We start from the raw sequence: 27,163 nt of genomic DNA, 5'->3' as shown, positions 1-27,163 counted from the left end.
TTAGCTTAGTGCCCATAATTTATCTCGACCAAAATGATTTTTGAAATGGGTTACACTTATTTACTTTTAAAAATATAATTTTCAAATTGTAAGTCATTATTTTCTTTAAAATTTTTCATTATTTTAATATATATTTTTTTGACTAGTATATATAAACAACTTGGCATGACTCCACTATGTATTTGTTTGTCGATTAAGGCTAAATCACTTTTAAATTAAATTCAAACGAAAATTCTACTTACGTAAATCTTGAATGATAAAATTGATGCGAGATCCCTCCTTGATCCTCTTATGTGACCTTGTTTGTGACAATATCAAGCCCCTCATAAACATGCATTTTATCGGAGTTTCCTATATTTGCATTGAAATGGGTAGCAAAGTCCAAAGGTGGAGTCAGGATTTTGTCCACGTGGGGACAATTAAGATTGGGAAAAAAGTTTTGTAGGGGGTAATAACAGATTTTTTTATTCATCGTTGTTATCTGTCGTAATAACTCATTAATCGCCCCCATTGCACCCATCGTAACTCTACCTTAAACAAGGTCTATCGAAAGCCTAGATTTGCCCATCCACGATGCCCCAATCACGAAGACAACATTATGTTTGTGATGCCACCCATCGAATGAATCCAGCCAGGCTGTCGAGTAACTCAACGTGCATGTGATATTGGAGCTTTACAAACCTGTTTTTGTTGAATGAGGAGAGTCTTATGACCTTTTGTAAAACAGATTTGTCTATTTTTGAAACCACTGGTCAACAGAGGTTATAAGCATGGGGCACGCAGTTGAATTTGTTAATTATATTTGAGGTACCCTTGATCCTAGGGTCTTCTAAGATAGACTAATGAAAATGACATAAATGTCCTCATCTTCAAACTCTTAACATAAAAAAATAATTTACCCTCCTATTCAACCCCAACGCTTAGTCTCTTAAAACTTTCAAATCTCAAGAGCAAGATACAATTTTTTCGATAGTAAGATGGTAAATTTCCAACAAAAAAGAAGAATTTAAGGATTTTCGACTAAAGGTTGAAAAGGATGTCGTACATGTTAAAAACATCCTTGAAGTTGAAGAGTTTGAAGATGAAGGGATTTTTGGGAGAAAAATTGAGGCTTTTTTGGCTACAGGTTGAAAACGAGGGCATTTAGGTAATTTTTTGCCAGTTTCTCTTGTTAAATCTCATCCGAGTTGTCTCGGTATCATCCACCAACGAGACGAGTTGACAAGTTGTTTCAAAAACTATCATTTATTCTAATTTTAAGTCTTTTTTTTTTTTTTTTTTTTTAAATCTCATCCAAGATGACTCAAATAAATCAGATATCTCGTCTGAGACGACTCGATCTTCTTCATGAATGAGACGAGATGTCAAAATGAGTTTTAAAACCATGATTGATGCTAGTCAATCCAAAGTGGCAAGTGAGATTCTAAAGAAGAGTCCCTTCAGCATTGGCAAAAGAAATTTTCCTCTTAGTGGTTCTTCCTACTTTTCTATTAATAGGTCGTGAGGGGACTAGTTCAGGGTGGGGGAATACTTTTTTTTGGTTAGAAATCCTACTATTTTAACTCTTATTATAATGTCTTTTATTAGCATTATTTTATTAAACTATAATTTTTCCTGAATATTGGTACAAGAATTTTCATTTTTCTATTTGTCTAAAAGTTTTGAAATCATAACCACCTAAATAATAAGGAGCAATATTTCAAACAATTTTTCCAAAAGCACTCTTATTTGTCAAGTGAGATAAAGACACTTATTGTGCAAGTTAATTTTTTATCCTCGTAAATGGGATTTATCAAATTTTAAAGAATCGTGATAATTTGACGTTCTTTTTTGTACGCTCTCTGACCTAGCAATTCACAGAATCATAAAATCTTTGTCTTTGTATATCCCGAAACAAATGATTTATGATTCTGTGAAGAGAGTGTACAAAAAAGAGAGTCAGATTATCACAGTTCATTTTTAAAATAGAATTTTTGTCGTAAATCCCTACTCATTTAAATATTTTTATTATACACACAACTTGACATTAAAAAAAAATTTCCTAAATTAACTATGGTATATGATTAGGTTTCTCTATAACTTTATGTGTCCATTGAAGCTAAATCACTTTTGAATTGAATTCAAATGAAAGTGTTACTTAAATAAATCTTGAGAGATAAAAAAAGGAGAATTTTCCATATACGATAAAGGTCCTTGTCTTTTGTTTTTGGCATAGTTGGGGGAGGTGGTAAAGCAAAATGGCCTCTCGACCTTTCAATATCATTAGGGTCATTTTCTCTTTTGTGAATCTCACGATTCTTCCAAAACAAACAAATAGTAGAAAACTTTGCCATACTAAAAATAATAGTGAATGATTTTACCAAGCAAATTCTTTTAATGCGAAATTTTATGAATTTTTGATACTTTAGTTTCAATGATTTTTTGACACCCCATCTGACACATGCCCCCCCCCCCTCCTCCCTCATCATAGAACCATAAATCATTTGCCTCCCTTATCCCGAGGCAAATGATTTACGATTCTGTGATGAGGGCAAGGGGGGCGTGTGTAAGAGGGAGGCGTCATATTATTAAGACTTGTTATAAAATAATGGATGTTTTTAATCTCAAACAATGAGAGGAAAAATGAACTTTTGCTAATAGATCATTACATGTTTTCTAAAGATCAATTTCATTTGTACATGACTAAGGAATCTCATTCAATCTTGACTGTTTATCTGATTTTATATTTTTGTGGGCCCATCTCAACCACTGATGCAATTATGTGGGTCCATGCAATATCCATTAGGGAGGTCAACAACGTCCACTTTGATCACGAAATGTGGGAGGCATTTGTGGTCCATGATGCAACAAAATCATACTATTTGTCCATCTTTTAAGTGTTTGGTGGGTGTGGGTCACTCCTCATAGTGGGGAAATATAAGAAGTCCAAATCAAAATGACAGTTCAATAGACCATTACACTTTATGGATTCGTTTTGTAGCCCCGCCATATGGGCTCAACGCTCCATGGGCCCACTTTGTTGGGGGCACTAGTGCCATATCGAGTAGATTCTAAGGCCAAATGAAACACGGACGTGCCTCCCCACATTTGGAACATTGCATCTTGTCCCGCATTAATGAGGAATGGGCAATTTGCAGATCACCTAGTATTAATTGCACTTGCTTGTATTATTTATAGAGTTGTGTTAGAGTGACTCAAGTTTTATATCTCATATCGCACATCTTGACGTGAAAATGGATAGGAACCATAGATGCTTTTTCACTTATATCTCAATGAAAAGTATCTATAGTTCCCATACTTCGCGTTAGGATGTACGATGTGGGGTACAATCTTGAAGCCACTTCAACATTATTCTTATTTATATGTTGAGGTGATTTATGCATGTCCCCACGTTTTTTTGTAAAGAGTCATTTTATATTGACTTCCTTCAACATTGTGCTTGACAATGCACTAACGTGGTAGTGCGCAAAGAACTATAGATTTTTGAGAAAATTGCTTAAAGGATCCTCGTGGAAAGGCATTTTTCTAAATCGACCATAACTTTTCAACGGTTGCTTAATAGGATATTTAGTAAAAAAAAAAAAATTTCTAAATGGTCCCTGGACCTCATGTCTCACGATTGAATGTTCTAGTCGTTCAAACTCATCGTTTTCATCCAAGTATTGTATTTTGACATCTCAATCGAGCTTCGAAGACTCCATTCCATCAGAAAGGCTTTAAGAAAGAAGAAGTCATTTTCAAGGTTTTTTCCAAACATTTTGAAGATGTATGTAAAAAATTAGGGTTTTTTACTCTATTTTTCTTAGTTTTTAGATGAAAATCGATCAAGAATGGCTCTTTTTGGTTGAAATCGTTTAAACAAGTCGTTATCTCAAGTTTTTAATCGATCTTTCCATTTATTTTAATTGAAAAAATTGGAAAATTGAAAATGGGTGAGTTTTACTAGTGTCAAGTTCACCACTTTTTATTTAATAACTGGTCAACTCGACAATAATTAAAAAGTGTCGAAGTTTGACAATAAATCTTTTGAACTTGACAATACGAAGGACCATTTAGAAAGAAAAAGTTTACTAAATGTCATGTTAAGCAACCGTGCAAAACTTAGGAACTATTTAGAAAGAAACCTTTCCGTGAGGGTCTTTTAAGTAATTATTCCTCAAAATACAAGACAAAAAATCTAGGGTTCCCTCACTTTTGTACACATCAATGCAATTTCGAAGGAAGTCGGGTCAACATTTTTCTTTTGTGAATATTAGAGATACACTTGTGAGTTTGGAATCGATAACATTCCTTTCTTGATCTTAGTCTTCTTAATAGGCTAATAGAAAAACTCTCGACTACTTAACAAATGGGTTTAAATCCATAGCATAGTTGGTTTGAGATTGACACATTCCAAAACAACTTTGAGGTCGTGTGTTATAGTCCAGCTTACACATAAAATAAAAATTAAGTCTTGAATTCGCTTTTTCTTATCTCTAATGGAAAACTCGTGGCTTTTCTTTCAAAACTAGTCATCTTCATTAGAGAAAATTTTAACCATCATCTTCAATGTTAAGATTCTATTTACTTCAACCTTCAAATCTTAATATAAAATGAGATTTTTATGGAAAAAACTTTAAATCGGCATCAAAGTTTTGGATTACCTTCCTTCTTATATGAAATGTGGCCTTCACAATTTGGTGAATATTTGAGATATCCGTTATGTTTTCGAATTGATGACATTCCTCTTGACCTCAGTCTTCTCATCAACTAATGAAAAATGACCAAGAAATCTTTAATTTTTCTTTTCAAAACCAATAGCATTTAACGTATTAGAAATGATGATGGTAATGATGTTTTTCTTCGTTAGTTCATAAAAGAAGACCAAGTTCAAGGGTGACATGACATCGATTCAGGAAAAAAAAAAAGGATGTATCTCAAATATTCACAAAAATGTAGAACGGCATGGATTCATTTGAATGATTGTGCTCGACTATTGAGTTTGATGTTTTATAGGTGTGAGGAGGTATTATGAAAGAAAAAAAAAATTACTATATGAGTTGTTAAATCACATCCAAAAGTCAAGGTGCATTTAGAAAAAAAGTTCCTACAACAAGGTCTATTGAGTAATTTCCCCTTAAATTTGTGTTAATTGGTTAGTTGGATCCTTGGCTACTCAAACATTGGGATCTATCACCAGAATTAACTAGATTCATAAGAGTGGGAAGAGATAATTTAGTTATCAATTCACTTAGTTTCACAAGAGTAGGAAGATAGAATTTATTTAGTTTCGCTACTTCAATTTATTTATGTATAGAATTAGACATGTGAGCAAGTTGCAAGTATAACCATAATACTATGAAATTGTAAGTTCTACACAAAAAAAAAAATCAATAATAGTTCAAATTATAAACTTCCTTTAACCTCCTCCCCCCGCCCCATAAAGAGGGGGTTGAGATTTAATTATGCTACGAATTTCGAGGATAATTTTTAAGTCTATTGTTTTTCCTCTTCTCTTCCTTTTTAAGAATATCCTTCCAACTTTATTTCTTATTCTACCTCTTTTTCAATAATACCCCTCCAACTTTATATATTACCCTTCATATTTTTTTTTTAAAAGATTAATGAGGGGTTAAACAGACCCCAATCAGAAAAAGAAGCATTACATTCTATCATAATTGTGTCTAGAGGCATCCTTACAAACAATGTCCACAAAATGACTTGGGATATCCATATGGGTGAACTGAACCCTACCAATAACGGGGAGATATGAGGCTAGGAAATTCACGGTTCGATTAAATTCTCTATGGGTGAATATGAACTCAATACATTGAAGTAGGGCAGTTCTAGTCTTAATGGCTTTGACCAACCTTTATTCTTTCCAATGAGCTACACACTCCCCTTTGATACAGGTTATGCCTACTTGAAAGTTAGCCTTGACCTTTAGAACTCGAATGTTTTCCTCTCAAACCATTATCATCCCCTTAAGGATTGCTTGTAATTCATGGAATAGGACTACCTTGCCTTAGGCCAGCTCAATTAGATCCCTCACCACCTTACCTCTACTATCTCTGATAATGGTTCCTTCACTACCCACATTGCCTCTAAAGTACCCATCGACATTTAAGAACAATCTGCTCTTAAGAGCTTGACCCATCTACATTTCACATGGATCCTTAGCTCAAACTTCAGGCATAGGTTTTATGAGAACATGAAAGCTCTAGAGGAAGCCTTGTCTTCATTGCAGGCTTCAGTGCTTTGGATCCTCTGCTAAACATCATTGACTATAAAGGACTTTAGGAGGTTCAGAGGCTTATAACTATTTTGGAACAACCTTCTATGTCTCTTGGCCCAGATGTGATGAATGAAAGCATTAAAAGCCAACTTTTTCACTAAGGACATCTAAGGGCGTGTTTGGATACCAGGAGTAGAACTACTGTTCCAAAGAGCAGGAGCTGGAGTACTCTATGGAGGAGCTGGAAAAATAATTCTGTGCAGAGAGGGCGTTTGGCAATCAACTCTGTGAAGTACTGACAGAAGTACTTTTGTGCTGAAAGTCTGTTTGGGAACCATACTGACTTCTCATGACTTCTAGAAAAAAGACTAGAATACCCTTTATATTATACTAGTTACTATTTTTTATTTTTTAGTATCATAATATGCCTTCAAACTATACTGTTTTTGACATTTTAACTATAAATATTAATATAATATAATATAATATAATAAATATTAATATAATATAATATAATATTTTAAATATTAAATACTAATATATGTATTTAAAATGGGGGTATTTTCGTAGAAAATTAATAAAACGGGGTATTTCGGTAAAGTTAGAGATATTTCGTAAAAAATTAATAAAATTAGGGGTATTTCGATAAAATGAGCTGTTAGAATATTACTCCCTCCAAGATGCGAAATTGAGAAGTAGGTTTTAGCAACTTTTTCATAAAGAACAATTTTTTGCTCTTGCGCGGAGTAATTCTTCGAAAGAGTTGTTTATCTAAATTATCCAAACAACTTCTAACTCCCCGCAATAGTCAGAAGTAGTCAAGGAGTCCTATCCAAATGCCATCCAACTTTATTGTTTTTCCTCCTATACCTCCATAATCCCAAAGAGAATGCCTAGGTAAATTCTAACTAAAATAATAAAATGAAGGACAAATTACTTAAATGACCCTAGCAGATGGATTTCTTTTTAATTAGTTCCTTAGTGTAGACATGAGAATGTTCATCTTTGAACCTTAATGCTACGTTGTTTGGAGTCGCCACCATTCTTTTTTGGAAATGGGTGTAAATGGACACCCGAATCGATTCTTTTGAAAATAATTTTTTTTCATGGCATTGTAGTGACTCTCAATCATGGAAAATGTATGGTCTACCTAAGATCTAAGTAAGGGGGTTTGGTTAGAGAATGGGGAAGGTGTTAAGCACCCCATTCTTTCCACCTAAGGTGGTTACCTTGAGATTTGACCACTTTTTGAAAAGATTAACATAACAAAATTGCATGAAATGCATGGAGTGGGTGTGTGCACTTAGTGAATATGTACCTTTTTGAAAGAAAATTTGATATTAGTGTTGACATGAGAAATATCCTATGGAGAGGATATTTTATGGAGTCAACACACTTTTGCATGAGTTGAGATGTTGGTTTAGGATTTTAGAAAAATTTTATGGATGGAATTTCCTTATATCCATAACCTTAATGTATGCATGCTTAGCTAGAAACTTAGTGTTTTAGCTCCATCAAGAGAGCTACACAATTCTTCATCATGGCCAAACATGTGTGATGTGTGTACATAGTGTACATTATGATGCATGATATGAGAATGAGTTAAAAAGGGCTTCAACCTCCATCCTTTCGACCAAATCACCTCAAGCATTTCATGCCCAAGGTTGAGGTTCAATCTACTCGGGATGAAGGAGAGTTCTCCATTACATCCTAAAGGCTTCTAAAAATAAAAAGAGAGGGATAGAAGAAGAAGATGTAAGTTAAAAGATAAATAAATAACTATTGTCCCACCTTGTCCCTTTTGGAAGTCTTGAATGAACTTGAGCTTGAGAGATGAACTTGAGAGTTGAAGGGTGGAGTTGAGGGGTGAGAGAGTTGAAGGTTAGGAGATGATAGATGAGTAGAGATTTTGGTAGAGTTTTAGGTTGAAAGATGAGGGCTTTTAAGCATGAGTTGTTCATAGAAAATTATGGTATTTATATAGTTTTTGGAGAACTTTTGGGGATAAAGTGGTCCAACCCTAAAAATAAAGAAAAGGGATATGAGGTTTATGTTATTTCTTTTTGGATTTTTCATTTGTATGAGGGTAAAGATGACATTTGTGAAGAAACCCTAAAAACATTATTTGATCTTTGGTTTTTTGGTAAATAGAGGTGAGAGAATAAGAGTACTTTTGAGAGGATGAATAGGGGAGTGACATGTGTAAATGTGGAGTGGTAGGTAAAAAGTAGATCTTGGTTCATTTGTAAATAACTCATAAAGTAAGGGTGGAAGTGTATTTTTGAAATGGACCAATGGGAGAATAAAAGTACTTTTGGGAGGGTGAATAGGAGAATGACATGTGTAAAGGTGAAGTGATAGGTGAAAAGTGGACCTTGGTTCATTTGTACATAACACATAAAGTAAGGGTGGAAGTATAATTTTGAAATGGACTAATGGGAGAACTTCATGTATGTACTTGAAGATTCCCACCTTTTGAGGGTATGATTGGAAATTCTCTCAACTTTATGAATTATTACCAAAGACCAAAGTATCTTTTTTGTTTGACCACACCTTTTGAGAAGGGCATTCTTGAGTTTCACAAAGGGGGAGTTGACTCACCAATTAGATAATGCATTAGGTATTGAAGGCTTATGAGAGATCAACATGTGTCATCTTTTGAGAGGGTGTGAAAGAATGGGCTTAGAATGGGCTTAGTGTTGGGCTTAGAGAATGGACTTCATTTTGGGCTTAGGTTGGGTTAGAAAATAGATTTAGGTTATGAGTTTAGAATGACATTTGGTTTTGGGGTTAGGTTGGGCTAGGTAATGGATTTGGATTATTGATTTTAGAATGTCATTGGGTTTAGGACTTAGAGAATGGGCTTGAATTTAGGTTAAAAGACGGACTTTGTTTTGGGCTTAGATTTGGTTAGGGAGTGGACTATGATGAGGGTATGGGTGATGGATCGGTAAAGGGATAATGGATACGAATTTGGAGTGGGCTAGGGACAAGGTTGAGCATGCAAACTATATGACATGATGCATGTATACATGTGAATGATACCACGTGGCAATGTGAATCTGTGATAGGTTTGAGTCCTTAGTTGGAATTAATTTGAGAAAATTTGAGTTTTCCTAACGGGTTCGTGCAAATTGGGGTGTTTACACTTAGTTTTAGGGCTTTTCTTAATAGCCCATTTAATAAAACTTTTCTTTCTAATCAGTCCATGAATCTCACTTCCCACATTTCTCACGATTGATACGTTGAATGTGCCATAACCATTCGAACTCATCATTTTCATATAAAAAAAAAGGATTTTGGCATCCCAATCAATCTTCAGAGACTCCATTTCGATGTAAAGGCCAGATTTAAGAAATAAATCTTTAGTCCAAGCCCTAACACAACCCATTTAAAAGTTGGGTCAAGCCAGATTTAAGAAATAAAACTTTAGTCCAAGCCCGGTCCACTTCCACCTACATTCGTGTCATTTGCGGGCCGGGCCAAACACATGTTCAAAGACACTCCGAAGTTAGGGGGATCCTTATTAATTTATCATAAAATTATTATATATTATATTTTAATACAGTATATTGGGCCGGGCCACCCACCGACCTACATTCAATACCCAAACCGGCCCTATAATTAAAGGGGCTTAGTCGGGATCGATAACTAAATGGACTTAATAACTAAATCCAAACCCGGTCCATAGCTGATCAGCCCATGCGGAATCGGTCCAAACCTGGCCCATTGACAGCCCCACTCATGTCCAACCATCAGATGTTGGATACCTCATGCGAAGATTTGTTTAAGTATTTGTGTGAGTCCTTACATCACAGGTGGTAACTATCTTGGGTTGGGTTTAGGGTCTAACCCGATCCTAACCCGTTCTATTTGTTTTAAAATGATAGTATCATCCTACAGACGTAGCTATTGTCTTGTCGTCCTTAAATCATAACCATTTAAACTTCCTCGATGTTTGCAACTTATGAAGGATTGAGGGACGACAGCCACTAGGGATGACGCTAACAATCTTCCCTGTAATGGATCGGCATTGAGCAGAGAAATCTCTTTCGAGTCCTGCTGATCTCCCAAACCAGAAGAAAATTGAAAGTTCTGGAAACCCTAAAAAAGCCCTAATTTCTAGTGATGGGTGAATCATGAATCCCTCTTCTGCTTCTTCTCTCTCTTCTTCCTCATCATTTTCAGCCACTTCATGGTTTTCAGGCATAGTTCGAAGCGGATCTGCCAAGATCAGAAACCCTAAGATGATCACAAATGTCAATGGAAGTAATGAAGGCGGTGGTTCTGTAAATCGGAAGAATCATTTACCTGGAGTTCTCTTCAAGTATGGCCCCAAGCCCATTCAGGTTTGAATTTCAATACTTCTTTAACTCTTTAATTATAATTTGGTTTTGTTCGATGGATACTTACGCTGTGTTTGGTTTGAGAGAAATGGAGAGAAGAATAGTTGTTTATTTGGAAATTAATGCTCACGTTTCAATTTAGATAGAAAAATCTGAGCGGGTCTCGTTAATTTTATGTGGTTTTTTTGCTTGGCAAATTGAAAATTTGATTTTTGATGAGTAGATTTTGTTGCTGTGGTGGACTTAATTTACCAGAAATTTGAAGGGAGGAAATGTACTTGATTACACTCACTTAGAAGATTAGCCGCTTGATTAGGTTTGCGGGAATTGTTTACATGAATATTCAAAACGGTCTGGTTATGAGAATTTTTGGCAAATTTTAATAGCCCGTCGTGATTCTGAGCTTATGAACATGCTTTTATGAGTAGGTTGGTGTTCTGATCGTTAATGAGGTAACTAACACATAAAAAGCCAACAAATTTCTCAAATTTAAATCATTTGTATATTTAATTTTATATGGTGAAGAACAGTCAAGATTAGAAAGTAGATATAATTGAGTTGTTAAGAGTTGGGATGATGTAGTTCATTTTTATTCTATATCATGTTGATTTGAGTTTCTATTATTCGATGTTGAAGGTTTTTGGTTCCATTTTAGTGCACGAACACATTTGGACGGCTTGAAATTTTATTTACTAGTTGCTGGGGAATTTTTTTTGTTACTTAAGGGGACTGAAAGAAATGTTTTAGATAGAGTGATTGACAGAATAAATTTTGTTTGGGTCATATTTGTGTGTGTGTGCGTTATATGTCACGTGGCTCAATGAAGTTTTAGTTATGTGCCATGTCTTCCTGCATTACAATTATGTATGTATGTATGTATTGTATTCTTTTTTGACAAGTTTTGCCAGTATGTCTCCATTATAATTATTTTACTTTTTGTTATACAGGTTGCATTTAAAACAGGTGATTTCAAACAGCAAGTCATTTTTGTTGGTGGATTAACTGATGGTTTTCTAGCAACTGAGTATGTTTTACATCATTGCTCTTTGTTTCTATCATCACTATATCCATTTAGGTCTTCTATCTTTTCCTTTTCTTTGCCAGGGTTTCTTTCTATTCAAAATGAGATGATTTTATTTTTAAATGATCTGTTCACTAAGAGTCTCAATTATTCGTGCATGCCCCCCCTTCTCTCTCTCTCTCTGAGTAAATTTAATTTGCGAACAGTTTCCATTATATATTCATCCAAGCAATGTAGAGCTCTTTAAATCCCCCAAGTACTTAATAATGTTGTGATAAATAGGTAATGAAAGTGCATGCTTTTTGACCACTATTCTTCAACCAAATATGTGATCAACAAGCATCTCACATGGTTACGGTGTACTTAGATGGATTCATTTATTCAAATCATTGTGACCGTTAATAAAACTGTACTAAATCATGGAGAAGGAGGTTGACAAAGCTACGTATTCAGCCTGCCTAAGTAAGTAAGTTTAATCTGTAGTGGAAATCTTCTCTTTTTTAAAGTTGATATTTATTTTCCTCTAGTGATATGATTGTGCTGATCAGTTTTGAAACATGACCCATTAGTTGATTGTAAAATTATTTTCTTATTTACTTTATTTATGTAGAAATTAGAAAATGATTTATTAAGAATTCTTGGATGAATATTACATCAGCCCCAATAGGATATTTATAAGCATTACATCAACCAAGTTATATGAAAACTAGCCTAATATAAATATTCTAGAATATCCTAATTGATATATTATATTCTAAATATATCATCCTCCATCACAACCTTTCATTTGTGATGAGATGCACTGACAATGATGCAGTGTATCTCATGCACCTCAGTACAATGCTTCTTATTCTCTAGCATACCATGTTAACCAACCAACTACTCCAAAAGACTGATATGTTGAAGAAGGGGATAACTATGAATATAAAAGGGTCACAGGGCTTAAGGGGGTATGACACTCCCGAGAGTGGAGGAAAATGTACAACACTCCCCCTCACCCATAAGGGTGGAAAGATTTGAACCCGTGACTTTTACAAAACTAATGCTCTGATACAATGTGGAAAACTGAATTTATTGAGAATTCTTGGATGAATATTACATAAACCCCAATAGGATATTTATAAGCATTACATCAACCAAGATACATGGAAACGAGCCTAATATAAATATTCTAGAATATCCTAATTGATATATTCTAAATCTATCATATCGATAAAAAAATAAAATAAAATTTAAATATATCATCTTCCATCACAACCTTCCATTTGTGATGAGATACACTGACAAGAATACAGTGTATTTCATGCACGTCAATGCAATGCATCTTATTCTCTAACAATATGCAATAATTTATTTTCCACTTTCATCCCACTTGATCTTCATTCAAAGCCTTCTTTATTCATTCATGAACACAACTCTATATCGAGTAAAATTAATATGCAAACAATTTCTAAAAATTTATACTTATCCAGGAATAGAATGTAAAATCATTAAAAAAAAAAAAAACACACCTAGTACTTGATAATGCTATGATGAAAAATAATACTATTGCATTTTGGTTATCGTTCTTTGACCAAATATGCGATCAACAAGCAGCCCATGTGGTCTTGATCTGTTTAGATGGCTGCACTCACCCAAATAATTTTTGAGAAAAAAAAGCATCAATTTGTAGAAAACAAATAAATTAACAAAGTTATACCTTGTCGCTTGTCCATAGAATTAGCAATGGATTGTTAAAGTGGGGACATGCCTCTGATGTGCATGTGATGGATGCGTTCCAATCAAATTAAGAAGAAAAAAAATATTAGATGACCATAAGACTGGTTGTGCCTTATCGAGCTGAATGCTGGGTAATCAAGACAAAACGTGTTCACATATTGAATATAGTAGTGGTGTGAATGTTGGAATTGATGAATGGAAAGACCAAGGAAGATAAAAATAAAAAAAATGAACGCATTGTGACAATGGACTAGTAGTTCCAATAGGTTTGGTCATGTGCAATCAGGAGCGATGACAAACCCAATTCGAAGGAACGTGCAGCTTGAAGGTCTCATAAAAGTGGGAGAAAGATTAAAAAGGACTCAATCGATCATTTAAACATAATAATGAGCCTTTGAGATATTGCTATGCATATTTGCACATGCGTAAGTGCATATATCCATGTGCACCGCATACATTTAATGTTTACATATGTTGTTGATGACTTGACAGAAACTCACTCTTATTCATTTAAAGTCTTAGAGGTCTTAGCGTTAGTTTTCTACTATTTTGCAGGTATTTGGAACCTTTGTCAATTGCTTTGGAAAATGAAAAATGGTCACTTGTGCAACTATTGCTGTCATCTTCGTATACTGGATATGGCACTTCCAGCTTGAAACAAGTAACTTTTTCTGGCGAAATGGTTATGATGTTTGGTGAAACAAATCTGCTCTTCTTTGGTTCTTTGACTAGGTCTACATCCGTGTTCTGCATCTGAGCTGCATGAATGTTAAAACAGAAGTCTCTAAAGAAGTGGTTAATGTTGTTCTATACTTCTATCCATTTTCATTCATTTAGATTATAGATGTTCACTGTTAGTGGAACTTTATATTTATTTATATAAAAAAAATTATTTCTCTTGGTAAATGCTTGGGGAAACATTTATTCAGCTAATCAATATTTAAACCCGTTTCTTGGTGAAAATGGCTATGCTAACTTCATTCTGGTTATAAGTGTCTAGTTTATGTACGTTTTACCATATGGAGGGTGTCATAAATAGCGATATATATTATGCACAAGTCTCTGATAAAGTTCATGTCACAAGTTCACTTTTTGTTTCCCATTTTCTTCCTGTGTGCATGTCTGTGTTTTTTTTTTTTTTTTTCAATAGTGGATGGTTTATATGTGACTTAATGTGGATAGGTCATGATTCCAGAGCAGCAGTTCAGTGATGCAATACCATTCTTTCATCTCTTATCACTCTAATGTGTGCCCTTAGGGCACATGTTAACAAAACCCATTTTCTGAAGATGTTTGATTATCACGTTTATGTTTTCTGCAATTAGATGTTCTTTTTTTCCTGTTCCAATTTCAAGATATTCTTGCACTATATATGCTGAAGGATGCCATGGAGCTGGATCAACTGATTGGTTATTTGATCAATAAGGAAGATTCTGAGGGGGTGATACTTCTTGGGCACAGTACGGGCTGTCAAGTTAGTAATAGTTATTTTTCAAAGTTTTCATTACATTTCGATTTGTGAGAACTTTTTTACTGCACTTTCAGAAAACATATGACTTAATTTCATCCTTGTGTGGAAACATAGGACATTGTGCATTACATGCACACAAGTGCAGCATGCTCCAGAGCAGTCCGTGCAGCCATTTTACAGGTACTATTGATTCCAATATAAATTTTTACTTGTTATTTCTGCAGACTAATTTCAGACTTTTGTCTGCACTGTGATATTATATTAAAATCTGGCAGAGTTCTGAACTAATAATCATTTTTCAGTTGAAAATTGAGTGCAACTTGAATTCAAACATGAGGAACATAGAAGCGAAATCTTGCTTCTTGCCTTAATCTTACACTTTTTGTGTGTATTAGTATTGGATTTTTGTTTCTGTACAAGTTTTAAAATGAATTTTCTCCTGTAAAATCTAATGAGATGGCATACCATGATTTATTTAAAGATGCATGTGTTTTTGTATTTTGAAAGAAGTAAAAACCAATAAAAGACAAAAACCCAATAGATTTGTACAAGCGTTTACCTTTTATGTCTGAGCTGCATGATTTCTCTTTTATGCTTACTGCAGCAATTGGTTTTCTATATTGCATATATCGTTTACACTTGCTTTCCAGTTTGAGTAATTACACTAAATAGAATGATGTTCAGGCTCCAGTAAGTGATCGGGAATATAGATCAACACTTCCTGAAACGGCTGCAATGATTGACTTGGCATCGACCATGATAAGTGAAGGTCGAGGGATGGAGTTAATGCCAAGAGAAGCAGATCCTGATGCCCCAATAACTGCCTATAGGTGTGTAGCCCATTTTAATGTGTCTTCCTAATTGGTTAACTGGTAATAGTTATACGTCCTATTTTTTTGTACAAACATAGTTGTCGGTTCACTCAATATGTAGGAAGCAGGAAGGCTTTTTTTTACTTGTCTTTCTTTTGTTCAGGTGTGAAATTAAATATATCACAAATAAATCCTCTCCAAAATCACTTACGAAAGTTTGGCCTTTTAGGAGCTGTATGCCATTTTCTCATTGCAAACAATTAAACCACTTCAGAGTTCATTTTAATTATTAATATTATTTTTTAATTTCCCATCTCATAATTTACTTCAGTTATGTAAAAGAAAAACAATCTTCATTCTTTCTGTTTTTTCAGTAACCTGTTATTCTCCGTACTGAAAAAAATGAGTGTCTTGTAGGTATCACTCTCTTTGTGCGTACTTGGGGGATGATGACATGTTCAGTTCTGATCTTAGTGATGAACAACTGAAAATGAGACTTGGGCATATGTCAAACACACCTTGCCAGGTAGGCCAAACTTTGGGCAGTTTTCTCGGTTATCTAAGGTAGATGCTTTTAGTCTCTATGCAGATCACGCAAAGAGAGGTATAGAAGCACTCAGGATGCAACTGAACACTATTGCTTCACTTTCTCCTCGCAACATTTACCTAGCTGGCTATGAGCGTGTTTTCTCATTTCCCTTAAAATACTAACTAGTTATTGGTTCTTAATGGCTAGCTGGTAATATTAATTTCATAACTCAGGTGTCTGCTCCGTGCAGGTAATTTTTTCCATGGCTGATGAGAATGTGCCAGAGTACGTGGATAAGAAAGCCTTGGTGGAAAGGTACGAAATCTCTCAGAAGGGATGCCTTGCCAAGTTAATGCCCATAACTCAATTAGATGATCTTATCAAAACTATATGGTTGTGGTTTTGATCACAGCTACCGACCCAGTGAAAGTAACAAACTTTAATGTGTTTTTTTTATTATTACTTGGTAGTAGTTTTGACTGTAACATGATACAATGAGAGAGGATGCAATAGAAACAAAGACGGGAATGTGGGTTACCTGATAATGATTGTTCTCATGCAGGTTATGTAAAGCTTTGGGAGCAGCAGAGAAAGTTGAGATTGAATGGGGAAACCACTCTCTCTCTAACAGGGTTGAGGAAGCTGTCGAGGCCATAATAGATTTTATTAAAACAGAGGGCCCCAAAGGATGGGATGATCCATGGCGCTAGTGCAACCTCCTGCTATGTTCCTCTTTTTTGTACTTTTTTTTGTTTGTTAGCCCCATAATAATTTTTAATGTTCCTTTCATTTATTCTTCATTATTATTATTATTTTTTTTTAAATTTGTTTTTAATCAAAGAGGTTGTATGAATTGCGAGCTACTTTACGTAAATAAGTTTTTTTTTCTTCTCTTGCTTCACTCCTGAAGATGTAGGCCATAATAGCACAATTTGATGTGTTGTGGAGGATCCTTGCTATTATGAGCCACGGTTTTACTTGACTAATGGAGTTTGAATACCATGTGTATGTGCACAGTAAACATGGACCCTCCGGAGCACGTCGGACTATTTGGATTCGGCCCAGAACAAATTAAAGGGTCATCAGATGTCATTATTGTACTTAATCTTTTGGAATATATTGGTCGACATTCTCAAATTTTCAGCAATAACAAAGGAATTGTAAAGGTCATTTTTGATTTACTTGTTTTTCAGTTGTAATTTCTCTCAACTGCATCCCAACTTATCCTAGGATCTAAAAGGTCTGTTTTCAACCTCTATCTAGAAACCCTAATGTCTCTCAAATCTGTCTTAAAAACTCATAACTATCATCTTCATTCTCAAGATTCTCTCTCTTTTCTAAATCTTTTAATCTTTTAACTATGTGTTTAGATTGAGAGAAATGGAGACGAGAAAATAAATGAGCCTCTCTCCATTTCTTGTGCTTAAATTGTTTAGAGGGGAGAGACGAGAATTGGAGCGAAGAGGAGAGAAAAAAACAGTGAGTTTTCTTTCTCTTCAAAAGTGGTGGGGAGAAGAGGTGAGAAATCCTTTTAAAATATTTTATAATTTAAACTTTGTTCTTAAATCTCTTTTAAGACATTTTAAAATTTCAAATTTGTCCCAAGTTTTCTTCAGTCATTCCAAACGTAGTGGAGAGAAATTGAATTTCTCTTCTCTCCACTTCTCTCAATCCAAAAATAGGGAGTAAGATAAGAATTTTAGAGAAGTTTCCATGAATCTTGGAAGAGTCTGAAGAAAACGGACTTCTGGGTTTGAGGTTGAAGGTGATGGGCATTTGAATCATTATTTTTTATTCTTATTTATGACCCAAGTCAAAGGGTATGTCATGAGTTTGGTACAGGGGTATCTCAAATACTCCCCCAAACCTCAGCATTAATGGGTTGGGTCAGACTTGAAATTTGATCTGATAACTTCGGGTATGGATCAATGATTTAGATTCTAATAAGTATCCCATATGATTATATGTTAAAAAGTATATATATTATATTATATATTTAATTAAATTTATGATGATAATTTTGGTTTTGGACATCAAATCTGATCTGATCCAATTTGATTGTTATTGGATTGGGTTTGGATCTTACAATTGAGATCTGATTTGGGGTGTACATTCACATACCCAGAATTGAACCGGACCCATTTTTTCCAGTACTAGTCAGGTATACATGAAATTGGAACTGACTCATTAATTAATTTTTGGATATGGGTAAAGATCAAAAGGGTATACCCGTACACTACCTAACTCAAATTTTCGAGTATTTTACAAGTATGGGTTTAGGCATATATTAAAATTTAAAATTTGATTTATTTATATATATTAATTTAATTTTAAAGTTTAAATCCAAATTGAAGTTCAAATTTATAAATATATAAATCTTACTGCATTACAAAAATTTATAAAAAATAGAGTATATACAAATTATACAAGACATTTTTAAATATTTTTAACTTAAATATCTAAGTATTTTACGGCATCAAGTAACGGAAAATGAGTATTAGGTACGGGTATAATGTATTTTACAGGTCAGTTATGATTCAGGCTGGTTCTAGGTCATATATATCGTAACCGAACCGAACCAAGCTGGGTCAGGTTCAGGTTGATTTCAGGCACGTTTTTGGGAATTTTGTACACCCCTAGATGACTAGATCTGATAAAACCTAATCCGTTAAGAGTCCGATCCGATACTTATCGGATCAGTTCCTGATCGATCCTTATCGGATTGGTACCAAATCGACCCCGATCCGATCCATTGACATTTTACAGCCAGCCCCAAAATTTCCGTAACAAGAGGCTTGATCCATTGGGTCACTTGAAGCGGGCATCAGAATGTGCCACATGGCATGTAATTTGATCCTGTACAGCCGTGTGTTCCAAGTCTCTGGTGGAAGGGCTCTTTTGTACAAAGGAAATAAAGAGAGAGAGAGAGAGAGAGAGTTGTGAGAAATTGTTGCAGAACCTCTGATAAATTTGGCGGCTTTTAGCAGAGACAGAGAAGTTCTGCTAAATATTAGGGTGGGGGAAGGGGTGAGTTCTAAATCTGGCAAATCTTGGAGGGTTGAGGGCTCGATCTTCATTGAAGCAGGCAATAACGGAGGACGAAGAAGAGGAGTGCAGGCCTTGGCGTCGCAGTCTATCAATGGCGGTCACTTGGGGTTCTGTCTTGAGGATTACTCTCCTCTTGCTCCTTTTGATCGCCATTACCACCGCTTGCATCACTCTCCCCATGGAAAAGGTCTCTAATTTCTACAATTTATTTCTTTAATTTCTTATCATTTTTATTTTTTTTCTGTTGTTGGATTCCTCATAATTTGAATTATTATTATTATTTTTTTCTAAAAGTGTTGACATGTGAATTTTGGATGTTTAATCAATCGATTGAATGTGAAAGTTTTTGTTTTAGGGTTGGTATTGTATTAGCATGTTCTATAATATAATTCTTGGTTTGGGTGGCTGGTTATAGGATTTTGCGTGCAATTTTGGGATTTGGGATAATGGGTAATTGGCATTTCGGTTTTTTCAATTGTAGGTTTTACCATTCAAACTGATTGGTAGTTTACTAGATTTTGTGTTCTAAGATGGATAGAATTATGGGTTTCTTTTTGCTTTTCCTATTTTCAATTCGGATCTCTTATAAAGAGTCTGCTGAGCCCAAATACGAGAAAGAGGTTGTATTGAGATGGAATGCGACAGACAAAATGCATTCTTTTATATAAAATTACACTCCTTTGCCGTAATGCTTATTGGGATCACTTTTCAAGTTAGGCTCCTTATGAATGTTAAAAGTTTGAATTCGAAAAAAAAAATAAAAAAATACACTATTTATTGCATGTTTACCCCTTTAGAGATAGGGGCGAGCCTTGTCTACTAAGCTTCGCTCGCCTCAAATTGACAACTCCCCTTAGGCTCTTCCCATACATCACTTCGAATGGTGGCTTCCCAACGGTCCGATTCACATAGTTTTTATAGGCAAACTCTGAAGTTGGAAGAACTTATTCCCACTTGCTTGGTCTCCCTTAGCATGTCTCCCAGTGACCAACAACTGGAGTCTGGCCGTCCTGAGTGATAAGCACTGCTAAACCTCAGTTCAGTGCCTTTTCATAGGTGATTTGGATCAATGACCTTTTAAATTTACTCGCATCAGAATGCTCACTTGCTGAATTATTGGATAGTATTTTTTCACTTTGCACTTTCTTTTTGTTTACTTGTACTCTTATGATGTGTTTGGATTGAGAGAAATGGAGAGAAGAGAAGAGAAGAGAAAATAAATGAGTTTCTCTCCATTTCTCTTGTTTGGATTGTTAAGTGGGGAGAGAAGAGAAAAGAATTGGAGAGAAAAAAAAGTGAGTTTTCTTTCGTTCCAAAAGTGGAGAGTAGGAGAGAAATGGAGAGAAGACCTTTTAAAATATTTTATAATTCCAACTCTGCCCTTAGATCTCTTTTAAGATATTTTAAAATTCCAAAGTTGTCCCAAGTTCTCTCTTGTCAATCCAAACACGGTAGAGAGAAATTGAGTTTCTCTTCTCTTCTCTCCACTACTCTTAATCCAAACTTGGCCAATAAATTATTGCTGCATTAGCTTTGATAATTTGGTCGTAGTGAGTCTATTTTATTTTGGGTTATTGTCATTGGTAAACTATTATACTTGAAAGTTCTGTTTTTAGTTGTAGAAATGGCTGACTGTTGTCACTTCTATCTTATGAAGATCATAGGAGTCTCTTTGCTCTCTTTTTTTTTTGCTTCATACCTTTGTGTATTAAAAGAAACTTCTTTCTGCAGATTTTAAAGGATTTTTTGCTATGGATCAAGCAGGACCTTGGGCCTTGGGGTCCACTTGTGTTGTAAGTTAACGGAAACAAATTTACTTCTAGGCTTCAGTTATTGATGTTCCAATGCCATCTATATACACTTGTTTTTCAATCTCCTGAATGCTTGTAGTTTCATTGTGTTTGCTTTCCTTTTCATGGTCGGAATAGTTTGATTGAAGATAATCGTCTATATATTATCAGAGGTTTTCTCACAAAAGTTCATGATTTGCTTACATTGTCCCCCCTCCCCCCCCAACATACACACTCACACACACACACACACATTTACTTACCTATTTGTTTGGTAAATCATATACTCTTACATTTGCTCAAGTCTGCTGAAACTGAAGATCTTTTCTCCTGATCAATGGATGAATTTTGAATAATAATATGTAATTTTACATGCATTTCTCTTAATTTCGACCATACATCTTTTTTTTTCCTTATTAGCGTACATAATGCATGGAAGTAGAAAATTTCACAGATAAATTGTAGGGTTTAAAATGGTATGGATTTTATCTGAAATCCGAGTGATCCAAATCCGAATTTAGTGGGTTTGGTTTCATCAAGTATATCCGAATCAAAATATGGTTTGGATATGGGTTGATGTCCCTTGACCTCAGTCGGATCCAGGTCGGATATGGTTCCATCCCTATATCGACCAAGATCTGAATGATATATTACTTTACAAGATGTATTATTATATTTTTAAGTCATCTTTCATCAACTAACAACGGTTGATGGTTGGGTGTAGTAGTCAAGGCCTCTCTTCAAAATGGAGAGGTCTTGAGTTCAAGTCAGTCATATTTTAACAATTTTTTTAAAACAATCTTAAACAGTTTGACATTATCCAACCCGACCGACCCAAATCAATAAATTTGGTCACATTGAATCTGGATATGGTTTTAATAAAAGTAAAATGGTTCAGATATGGTCTTTAGCTAGTATGATCTGAGTTGGATTCAGATCCGGATAAAAAATTCGGATATGGATATGGACACTCATATCTGGCCCGTATCCGACCCATTTTAAGCCCTAATAAATTGATTATTGGAGTGGGGAAAAAAGGCTTCCATCTTCATGATTTATTTTATATATCTTTTGCCTATTGAAGGTTATTTTTTTTAGTGACAAAGATTGGATAGAACACATATATGTGCAAAACTATGATTAAAAGTATGGCTAGTGGTTCCATGCCCTATTGGTGTAAATTAATTTGCTAATTTATCTATTTTTTTTATTTTCTCTCTTATGATTCTTAGATAAAAAATTTACAGAGTGTAGGAAGGTTGGTCACTTCATTATTTCCTGATGTCTAAAATATTTATACTTTGTACCTCTTAACTAATTTTTTTGGGAACTGGTGCAGGGCTGTTGCTTATATCCCTTTGACAATTCTGGCAGTCCCAGCTTCGATACTCACTGTAAGCATTGAATCCCTTCTTCTGATAGTGTGAGACAATCAAGCTATTTTTGGTCTTGTGTTAATCTTTTCATGACCCATCTGCGGTTCTTGTGATATGTACGGAAATTTATGCTATCTTTTCAATAATCCTTGCTTTTGCTGATTTGTCATGTAAGATATTCGTTTTTCATTCTAAGTTTCTGTTTCTTGTATTCAAGTTTGTAAATGTGAAGTCCCACTCAAAGGTTACTATCTTCTTTTGCATTAGTTTACTATGGATTTTTGCTACAAAAGAATTGTGGATTAAGTGCAACTCATTTACTTCCAAACACATACAAATTTCAAAATAGATGTTGAACATTGTTTGTTGCCTGCTGATGCTCTGTAAACTATATCTAAGATGGCAGGGCCATCGAATCTTTTATTTTTCTTGTGTCTTAATAAACTAGGATGTGTTGAAGGAAAATAAATATAATTAGATAATAATGCATTACTTGCAAGAAAAGGACAAGAATGAAGCAGGAAAGGGAACCTAATTATAATATAAGTTAACAATTTAATTTAATTTTTTATCTTAATATATGCATTCAAATGGTTTGGTGAATCTTGGATGCAACCTCTTGAAGCACTTATGGAAAAGTTTCTGATCAAAGATCACCCCCACTTACAAGGCCCTCAGATTTATAAAACTAGTATTAACAAAAACCAAAATTTCTGCAGTTCCTCTGCCTTAATATTAATGGATATGCATCAATAAAATGAGAAAAGTCATGCATGCTGGTAGGTTGAGGGTTTCTTCCAACAACCTGGCAACCTGAAAAAAGACAATGCTCCGAGGAAAATACCAATATCATTAATATCAGTATCATTAGTAGTCAGAGTTGGCCAGCATGGTGGATTGTTGGGTATACCTTAATATACTTCCCATTTTTATTGTCCTTGTAAGGTATGTTTGGCTTTCCTTTATTTCCCTTGTATTACTTTCATTTTTCTTTCCCTTCTAATTTATTGTAGTGCCCAGTTATACCTTATCATTTCCAATAAATGAATTATTTGAGAATGATAGCTAGATTATGCTTTTTTTTTTTTCTTCTATGAGTCAGTCATAAGTGCAACTTCATGTGCTAACTGTTGTCAATGTTCCAGCTTGGAGGTGGCTATCTTTTTGGTTTGCCTGTGGGCTTTGTTGCTGATTCAATTGGTGCTACTATTGGTGCAACAGCTGCATTTCTTCTTGGCAGAACGGTAATGTTCTAAAACCTGTAGATGCTTACAAGTTACAACTTTATTTGTACTTCTCTTTTACGCATACTTCTTTGATTTTCTAATGTATTGTGCATAAAATAACAACGCATATGTTTATTAGCATTTCTGTTTGGGATGTCTGCCATTATATACATACCCACTTAAACAGTAATCCGTTCTTGTTCTGTACCTGGGTCATAGAGTTAGTTGGCCCACTTCTTTTTAATTTTATACACATGATTGTGTCTTTGGATACTTTTTCTCTCTAATTTTCTCATTCAAGCTTCATTTTTTTTTTTCTTTCTTTGTTTTCCTTGAATTCATTTTGACTCAAATGGTTTTAAGTTATGTGTCTTGTTTTTGTTATTTCAATGCAGATTGGGAGGTCATATGTCATTTCCAAGTTAAAGGATTATCCACGGTTTCAGGCAGTTGCGATTGCAATTCAGAGATCTGGTTTTAAGGTTTGAATCCTACACATGAACTTCCTTAACATAGCTTTTGCTCTCTCTCAAGCATATGTCAATCTCTACATGATTTCCAAAGTTGCTGATTCTAGCCGATTCCTGGGATGTAAGGGAGACTGATTTTGGGATAAGGCATGGATGATGATGATGAATTCATCCATAACTTGGGGAAAAGGTGCAGACTTAGAGCTTCTTCCTGTTTTAAACCTGTTGTAACGAGAAGCCCCAATCTCACCACCAATTATTTATTTATTTATAAATGTCTCACCACCAGTTACAGCTCCAACATACAAATAGTAATGTATGTCCATAAACAATGAATTTGTGAAAATCCATTTTTTGCCCCTGAACTACTGCGTACGGTAGTCATTGCTTGTATAGCCTATGTACCAGGACACTCCAAGACACCATGTCATAGTCACATGTTGAACCCATGATAACAAAATGGATCAGTACTATTCCTAACTGGACTAGAGAAATCTATTTGATCACTGCTGTTGCAAGCTTCACACTTGAGTTGTTCCCCTTTATTTATTGTATTCTCAGTGAAAAATAAGTAAATGTATCCTCCACCGTAATTTTTCTAATATATTATATTTCTTCATTCCACAGATTGTCTTGCTTCTTCGTCTTGTACCTCTACTTCCATTCAACATGTTGAATTACCTCCTGTCTGTGACTCCTGTTGGCATAGGAGAGTACATGCTGGCCTCCTGGATGGGAATGATGGTATACCGTAATTTTGACTTGGTCTACTTCTAATGGTTATCTGTGACCGGCTGATTATTCATGATCTATACCTATAAAAAAAAAAAAAAAAAAAATTTGCATGCTATATAATCTTAGTAATTTGTCAAATAGATAATATATTTGTTCATTTCAATAATTCCCCATGCCTATTCAACGGGTATACATTCTTAGACCGATCAATTGGTAATCTTTTATGAACAAAATGTGGAGAATTCCATCCTAGCATTTTTTCTTTTTGTATCACTAACAAAAAACTCATTTTAGGTTTTCTTTTAACTTCATATTTTAGTTGATGGGATGCCTAGTAGATCTATTAAATAGCTAAAAATCTGCTACCATTTAGTAGATATGCAGAGTTAGGTTCCTATATCTGCATAAATGGACTTGTTTGATAGTGTTCCTGATCTCTGTACGTGGACACTGTGGTGTGGTAGTTAAAATTCTAAGGCTTCTGTGTCTCTAAGAAAAATATGAGCGACACCCCTCACAGAACAATATTCCCACCAACTAAGAAAAAAAACGGAAAAGAAAAAGAAACAATATTCCTCCTTAATCTGTCAAACTAAGTACCGTCCAAAACACCTGACAAATCATGATCCTCCTTCATCATTTATATGAACTTTCAACTTTCAATTTTCTTTTATCCATTTGCGACTCCAAGCCAGTAAGTCGGCCAAGTTATGGATTTAAATTTGTGAATGGAGTTCCGTTGCTGAAGAATGTTCTCTAGGTCATATGTGCGTACTATGTGTATTAAATCTTAGGAAATGGCTGTTCTCGATTCTTTTGCTTCATTGAGGATGCAAATTTGCTTTGATATTTAATAACTAGGCCACGCTATAATATAAGAAAAAATTTCATGTATTTTTTTTCGTATCCATTGATAATTTCTTAATTGATTTGTTTCTATGAGATAATGATGTAGCTAGTTTCCTTCCCATTACAGCCAATAACACTTGCACTAGTCTATGTGGGAACAACTCTCAAGGATCTTTCTGACGTAACACATGGTTGGAATGAGGTTTCAACATCTCGTTGGGTAAGCCATGCTGTCTGTTTCTTATTGTTCTCATATAATTTGTCAACACAAATATAACATCCATAAATACTCATAAAATGATTGGCAATGGAATGTAAACTTCTTCGTGCAAATGATAGCTTGATGTATCTTGGTAACCTCTTAAGAGTACGATTGGATTCTTGAGGTTGCATATCCTGTTCATGAAATTACCCTTATGGCATTTATACTAGTTTTTGAATCAAGACTAGGCCCTTCTATGTGCTTTGCCTACTACTTGCCATGTTTTATTCTAACATTTTCTCCTATTGCAAATACAGGTGGTTATTATATTGGGGCTTGTGATATCTGGTAAGTACACTTGATATGCAGTTTGGTCCTTTCTCTTTCTTCATAGATCATATGTCAAATCTCAATACATAGATCGTATTACTCTCATGAATATGAATATTAGATTTATTATTTAAAAAAAAAAAAAAAGGAAGTCGAGAAGATCTACTATAGAAGAAGAAAATAAAAATCAAACAACATTCAACAACAAAGACACAGAAACCACCAAATGCTAGCAATTTTAGTTTGGAAATATTTGAATTATGTTTATTTTTTCCCTTCTCGTTGTAGGTGTTTTGATGGTGTGCATTACTAAAGTCGCAAAAGAATCCTTGGAAAAAGCACTCGCTGAAAATGCAGATATTGAGGGTGTGTTGGCCTCACCACAGTTACCTATTGTAGCTGGCCCACCCGCTGATCTCCGTCAACCTCTTATAATCAAGATAGATCCTTCTGGAGACAATCATGAAAAGTAAAATCATCCATTCTTTGTAAATTCTTTTCCTTAGCTTGTTCTTTACTTCTTGCATAAATAGATGTGAATCATGTGCACATTGGGTGCCTCCATTGTTGGACAATGTGTCTTCAAATTTTGTTAATACACGTGTAACTTTAGATAAAATTGCTTAATTTTATGGTAAAGTGCTTTGAAATGTACCCATAAAAATGTGAATAAGTAAATTGAAAATCGATATGATATGATGAAGACCAGAAAAACTCCAAAAGTTGTCAACTTTAGTATCTCTCTTTGAAAGAATGTATCCTTGTTCCTTAATCGAAAGATCATGTATGTACCTCAATCTCAGCCGTTGAGATCAAGTAATTTCTTCTTTGTTGGTAGTGGACATAAAAAATGGAAATTTATCCATCTTTATGCATAATAAAATCCGAAACAAAGAAATTGAGCATCAGATTAGTATAAACTACAAATAGTTTATATGTCTTGGTGATCAAGTTAATTAATCTTCTTTTTGACTGAGAACTCAGTTTTGTTCTTTTTAGTCTTTTGTGAGAAAGTTGAATAAATT

At 34.6% G+C, this 27,163-nt stretch overlaps 2 protein-coding genes across 6 annotated transcripts; both read left to right on the top strand.

Annotated features, from left to right (window-relative positions):
- The first annotated feature begins 10,181 nt into the window (after positions 1–10,181).
- Positions 10,182–17,013, top strand: LOC147402335 (UPF0613 protein PB24D3.06c-like). 4 transcript variants are annotated; one of them, XM_086443944.1, is made up of 9 exons: positions 10,182–10,563; positions 11,508–11,584; positions 13,856–13,961; positions 14,682–14,774; positions 14,886–14,951; positions 15,444–15,601; positions 16,001–16,109; positions 16,363–16,427; positions 16,675–17,013. In XM_086443944.1, the coding sequence occupies exons 1-9, from the start codon at positions 10,354–10,356 to the stop codon at positions 16,820–16,822; spliced, it is 1,032 nt and encodes a 343-aa protein (XP_086300070.1). In that variant the 5' UTR covers positions 10,182–10,353; the 3' UTR covers positions 16,823–17,013. The 4 variants fall into 4 exon arrangements, with proteins under 4 accessions (XP_086300070.1, XP_086300071.1, XP_086300072.1 ...); XM_086443945.1 differs by having other exon boundaries at positions 10,197–10,563; positions 15,456–15,601; XM_086443946.1 differs by lacking the exon at positions 10,182–10,563 and adding an exon at positions 11,864–12,047 and having other exon boundaries at positions 11,502–11,584.
- A 2,007-nt stretch (positions 17,014–19,020) lies between these two features.
- Positions 19,021–26,777, top strand: LOC147402334 (uncharacterized). Of its 2 annotated transcripts, XM_086443941.1 has the most exons (9): positions 19,022–19,347; positions 20,892–20,953; positions 22,290–22,344; positions 23,472–23,570; positions 23,948–24,034; positions 24,650–24,766; positions 25,734–25,826; positions 26,126–26,156; positions 26,427–26,777. In XM_086443941.1, exons 1-9 carry the CDS (start codon positions 19,252–19,254, stop codon positions 26,609–26,611), a joined length of 825 nt encoding a protein of 274 aa, XP_086300067.1. In that variant the 5' UTR covers positions 19,022–19,251; the 3' UTR covers positions 26,612–26,777. The 2 variants fall into 2 exon arrangements, with proteins under 2 accessions (XP_086300068.1, XP_086300067.1); XM_086443942.1 differs by lacking the exon at positions 24,650–24,766 and having other exon boundaries at positions 19,021–19,347.
- The last annotated feature ends 386 nt before the right edge of the window (positions 26,778–27,163 follow it).

This window comes from Akebia trifoliata, chromosome 5 (genome assembly GCF_017979445.1).
Source record: "Akebia trifoliata isolate Shusen 1 chromosome 5, ASM1797944v1, whole genome shotgun sequence".
Taxonomy (NCBI): Eukaryota; Viridiplantae; Streptophyta; class Magnoliopsida; order Ranunculales; family Lardizabalaceae; genus Akebia; species Akebia trifoliata.
Note: the sequence above shows the minus strand (reverse complement) of the source record. Positions and strands in the feature narration are given on the sequence as shown.

What these genes read in the sequence shown, in the direction of transcription:
- LOC147402335 (XM_086443944.1), top strand. Translation starts at nt 10,354, where the DNA reads ATGAATCCCTCTTCTGCTTCTTCTCTCTCTTCTTCCTCATCATTTTCA. An exon ending in GGCACAGTACGGGCTGTCAA is followed by an intron (nt 14,775 to 14,885) that starts GTTAGTAATAGT and finishes GTGGAAACATAG; the next exon opens with GACATTGTGCATTACATGCA. An exon ending in AAGAAAGCCTTGGTGGAAAG is followed by an intron (nt 16,428 to 16,674) that starts GTACGAAATCTC and finishes GTTCTCATGCAG; the next exon opens with GTTATGTAAAGCTTTGGGAG.
- LOC147402334 (XM_086443941.1), top strand. Translation starts at nt 19,252, where the DNA reads ATGGCGGTCACTTGGGGTTCTGTCTTGAGGATTACTCTCCTCTTGCTC. An exon ending in TCACTCTCCCCATGGAAAAG is followed by an intron (nt 19,348 to 20,891) that starts GTCTCTAATTTC and finishes TTCTTTCTGCAG; the next exon opens with ATTTTAAAGGATTTTTTGCT. An exon ending in AGGTTTCAACATCTCGTTGG is followed by an intron (nt 25,827 to 26,125) that starts GTAAGCCATGCT and finishes TTGCAAATACAG; the next exon opens with GTGGTTATTATATTGGGGCT.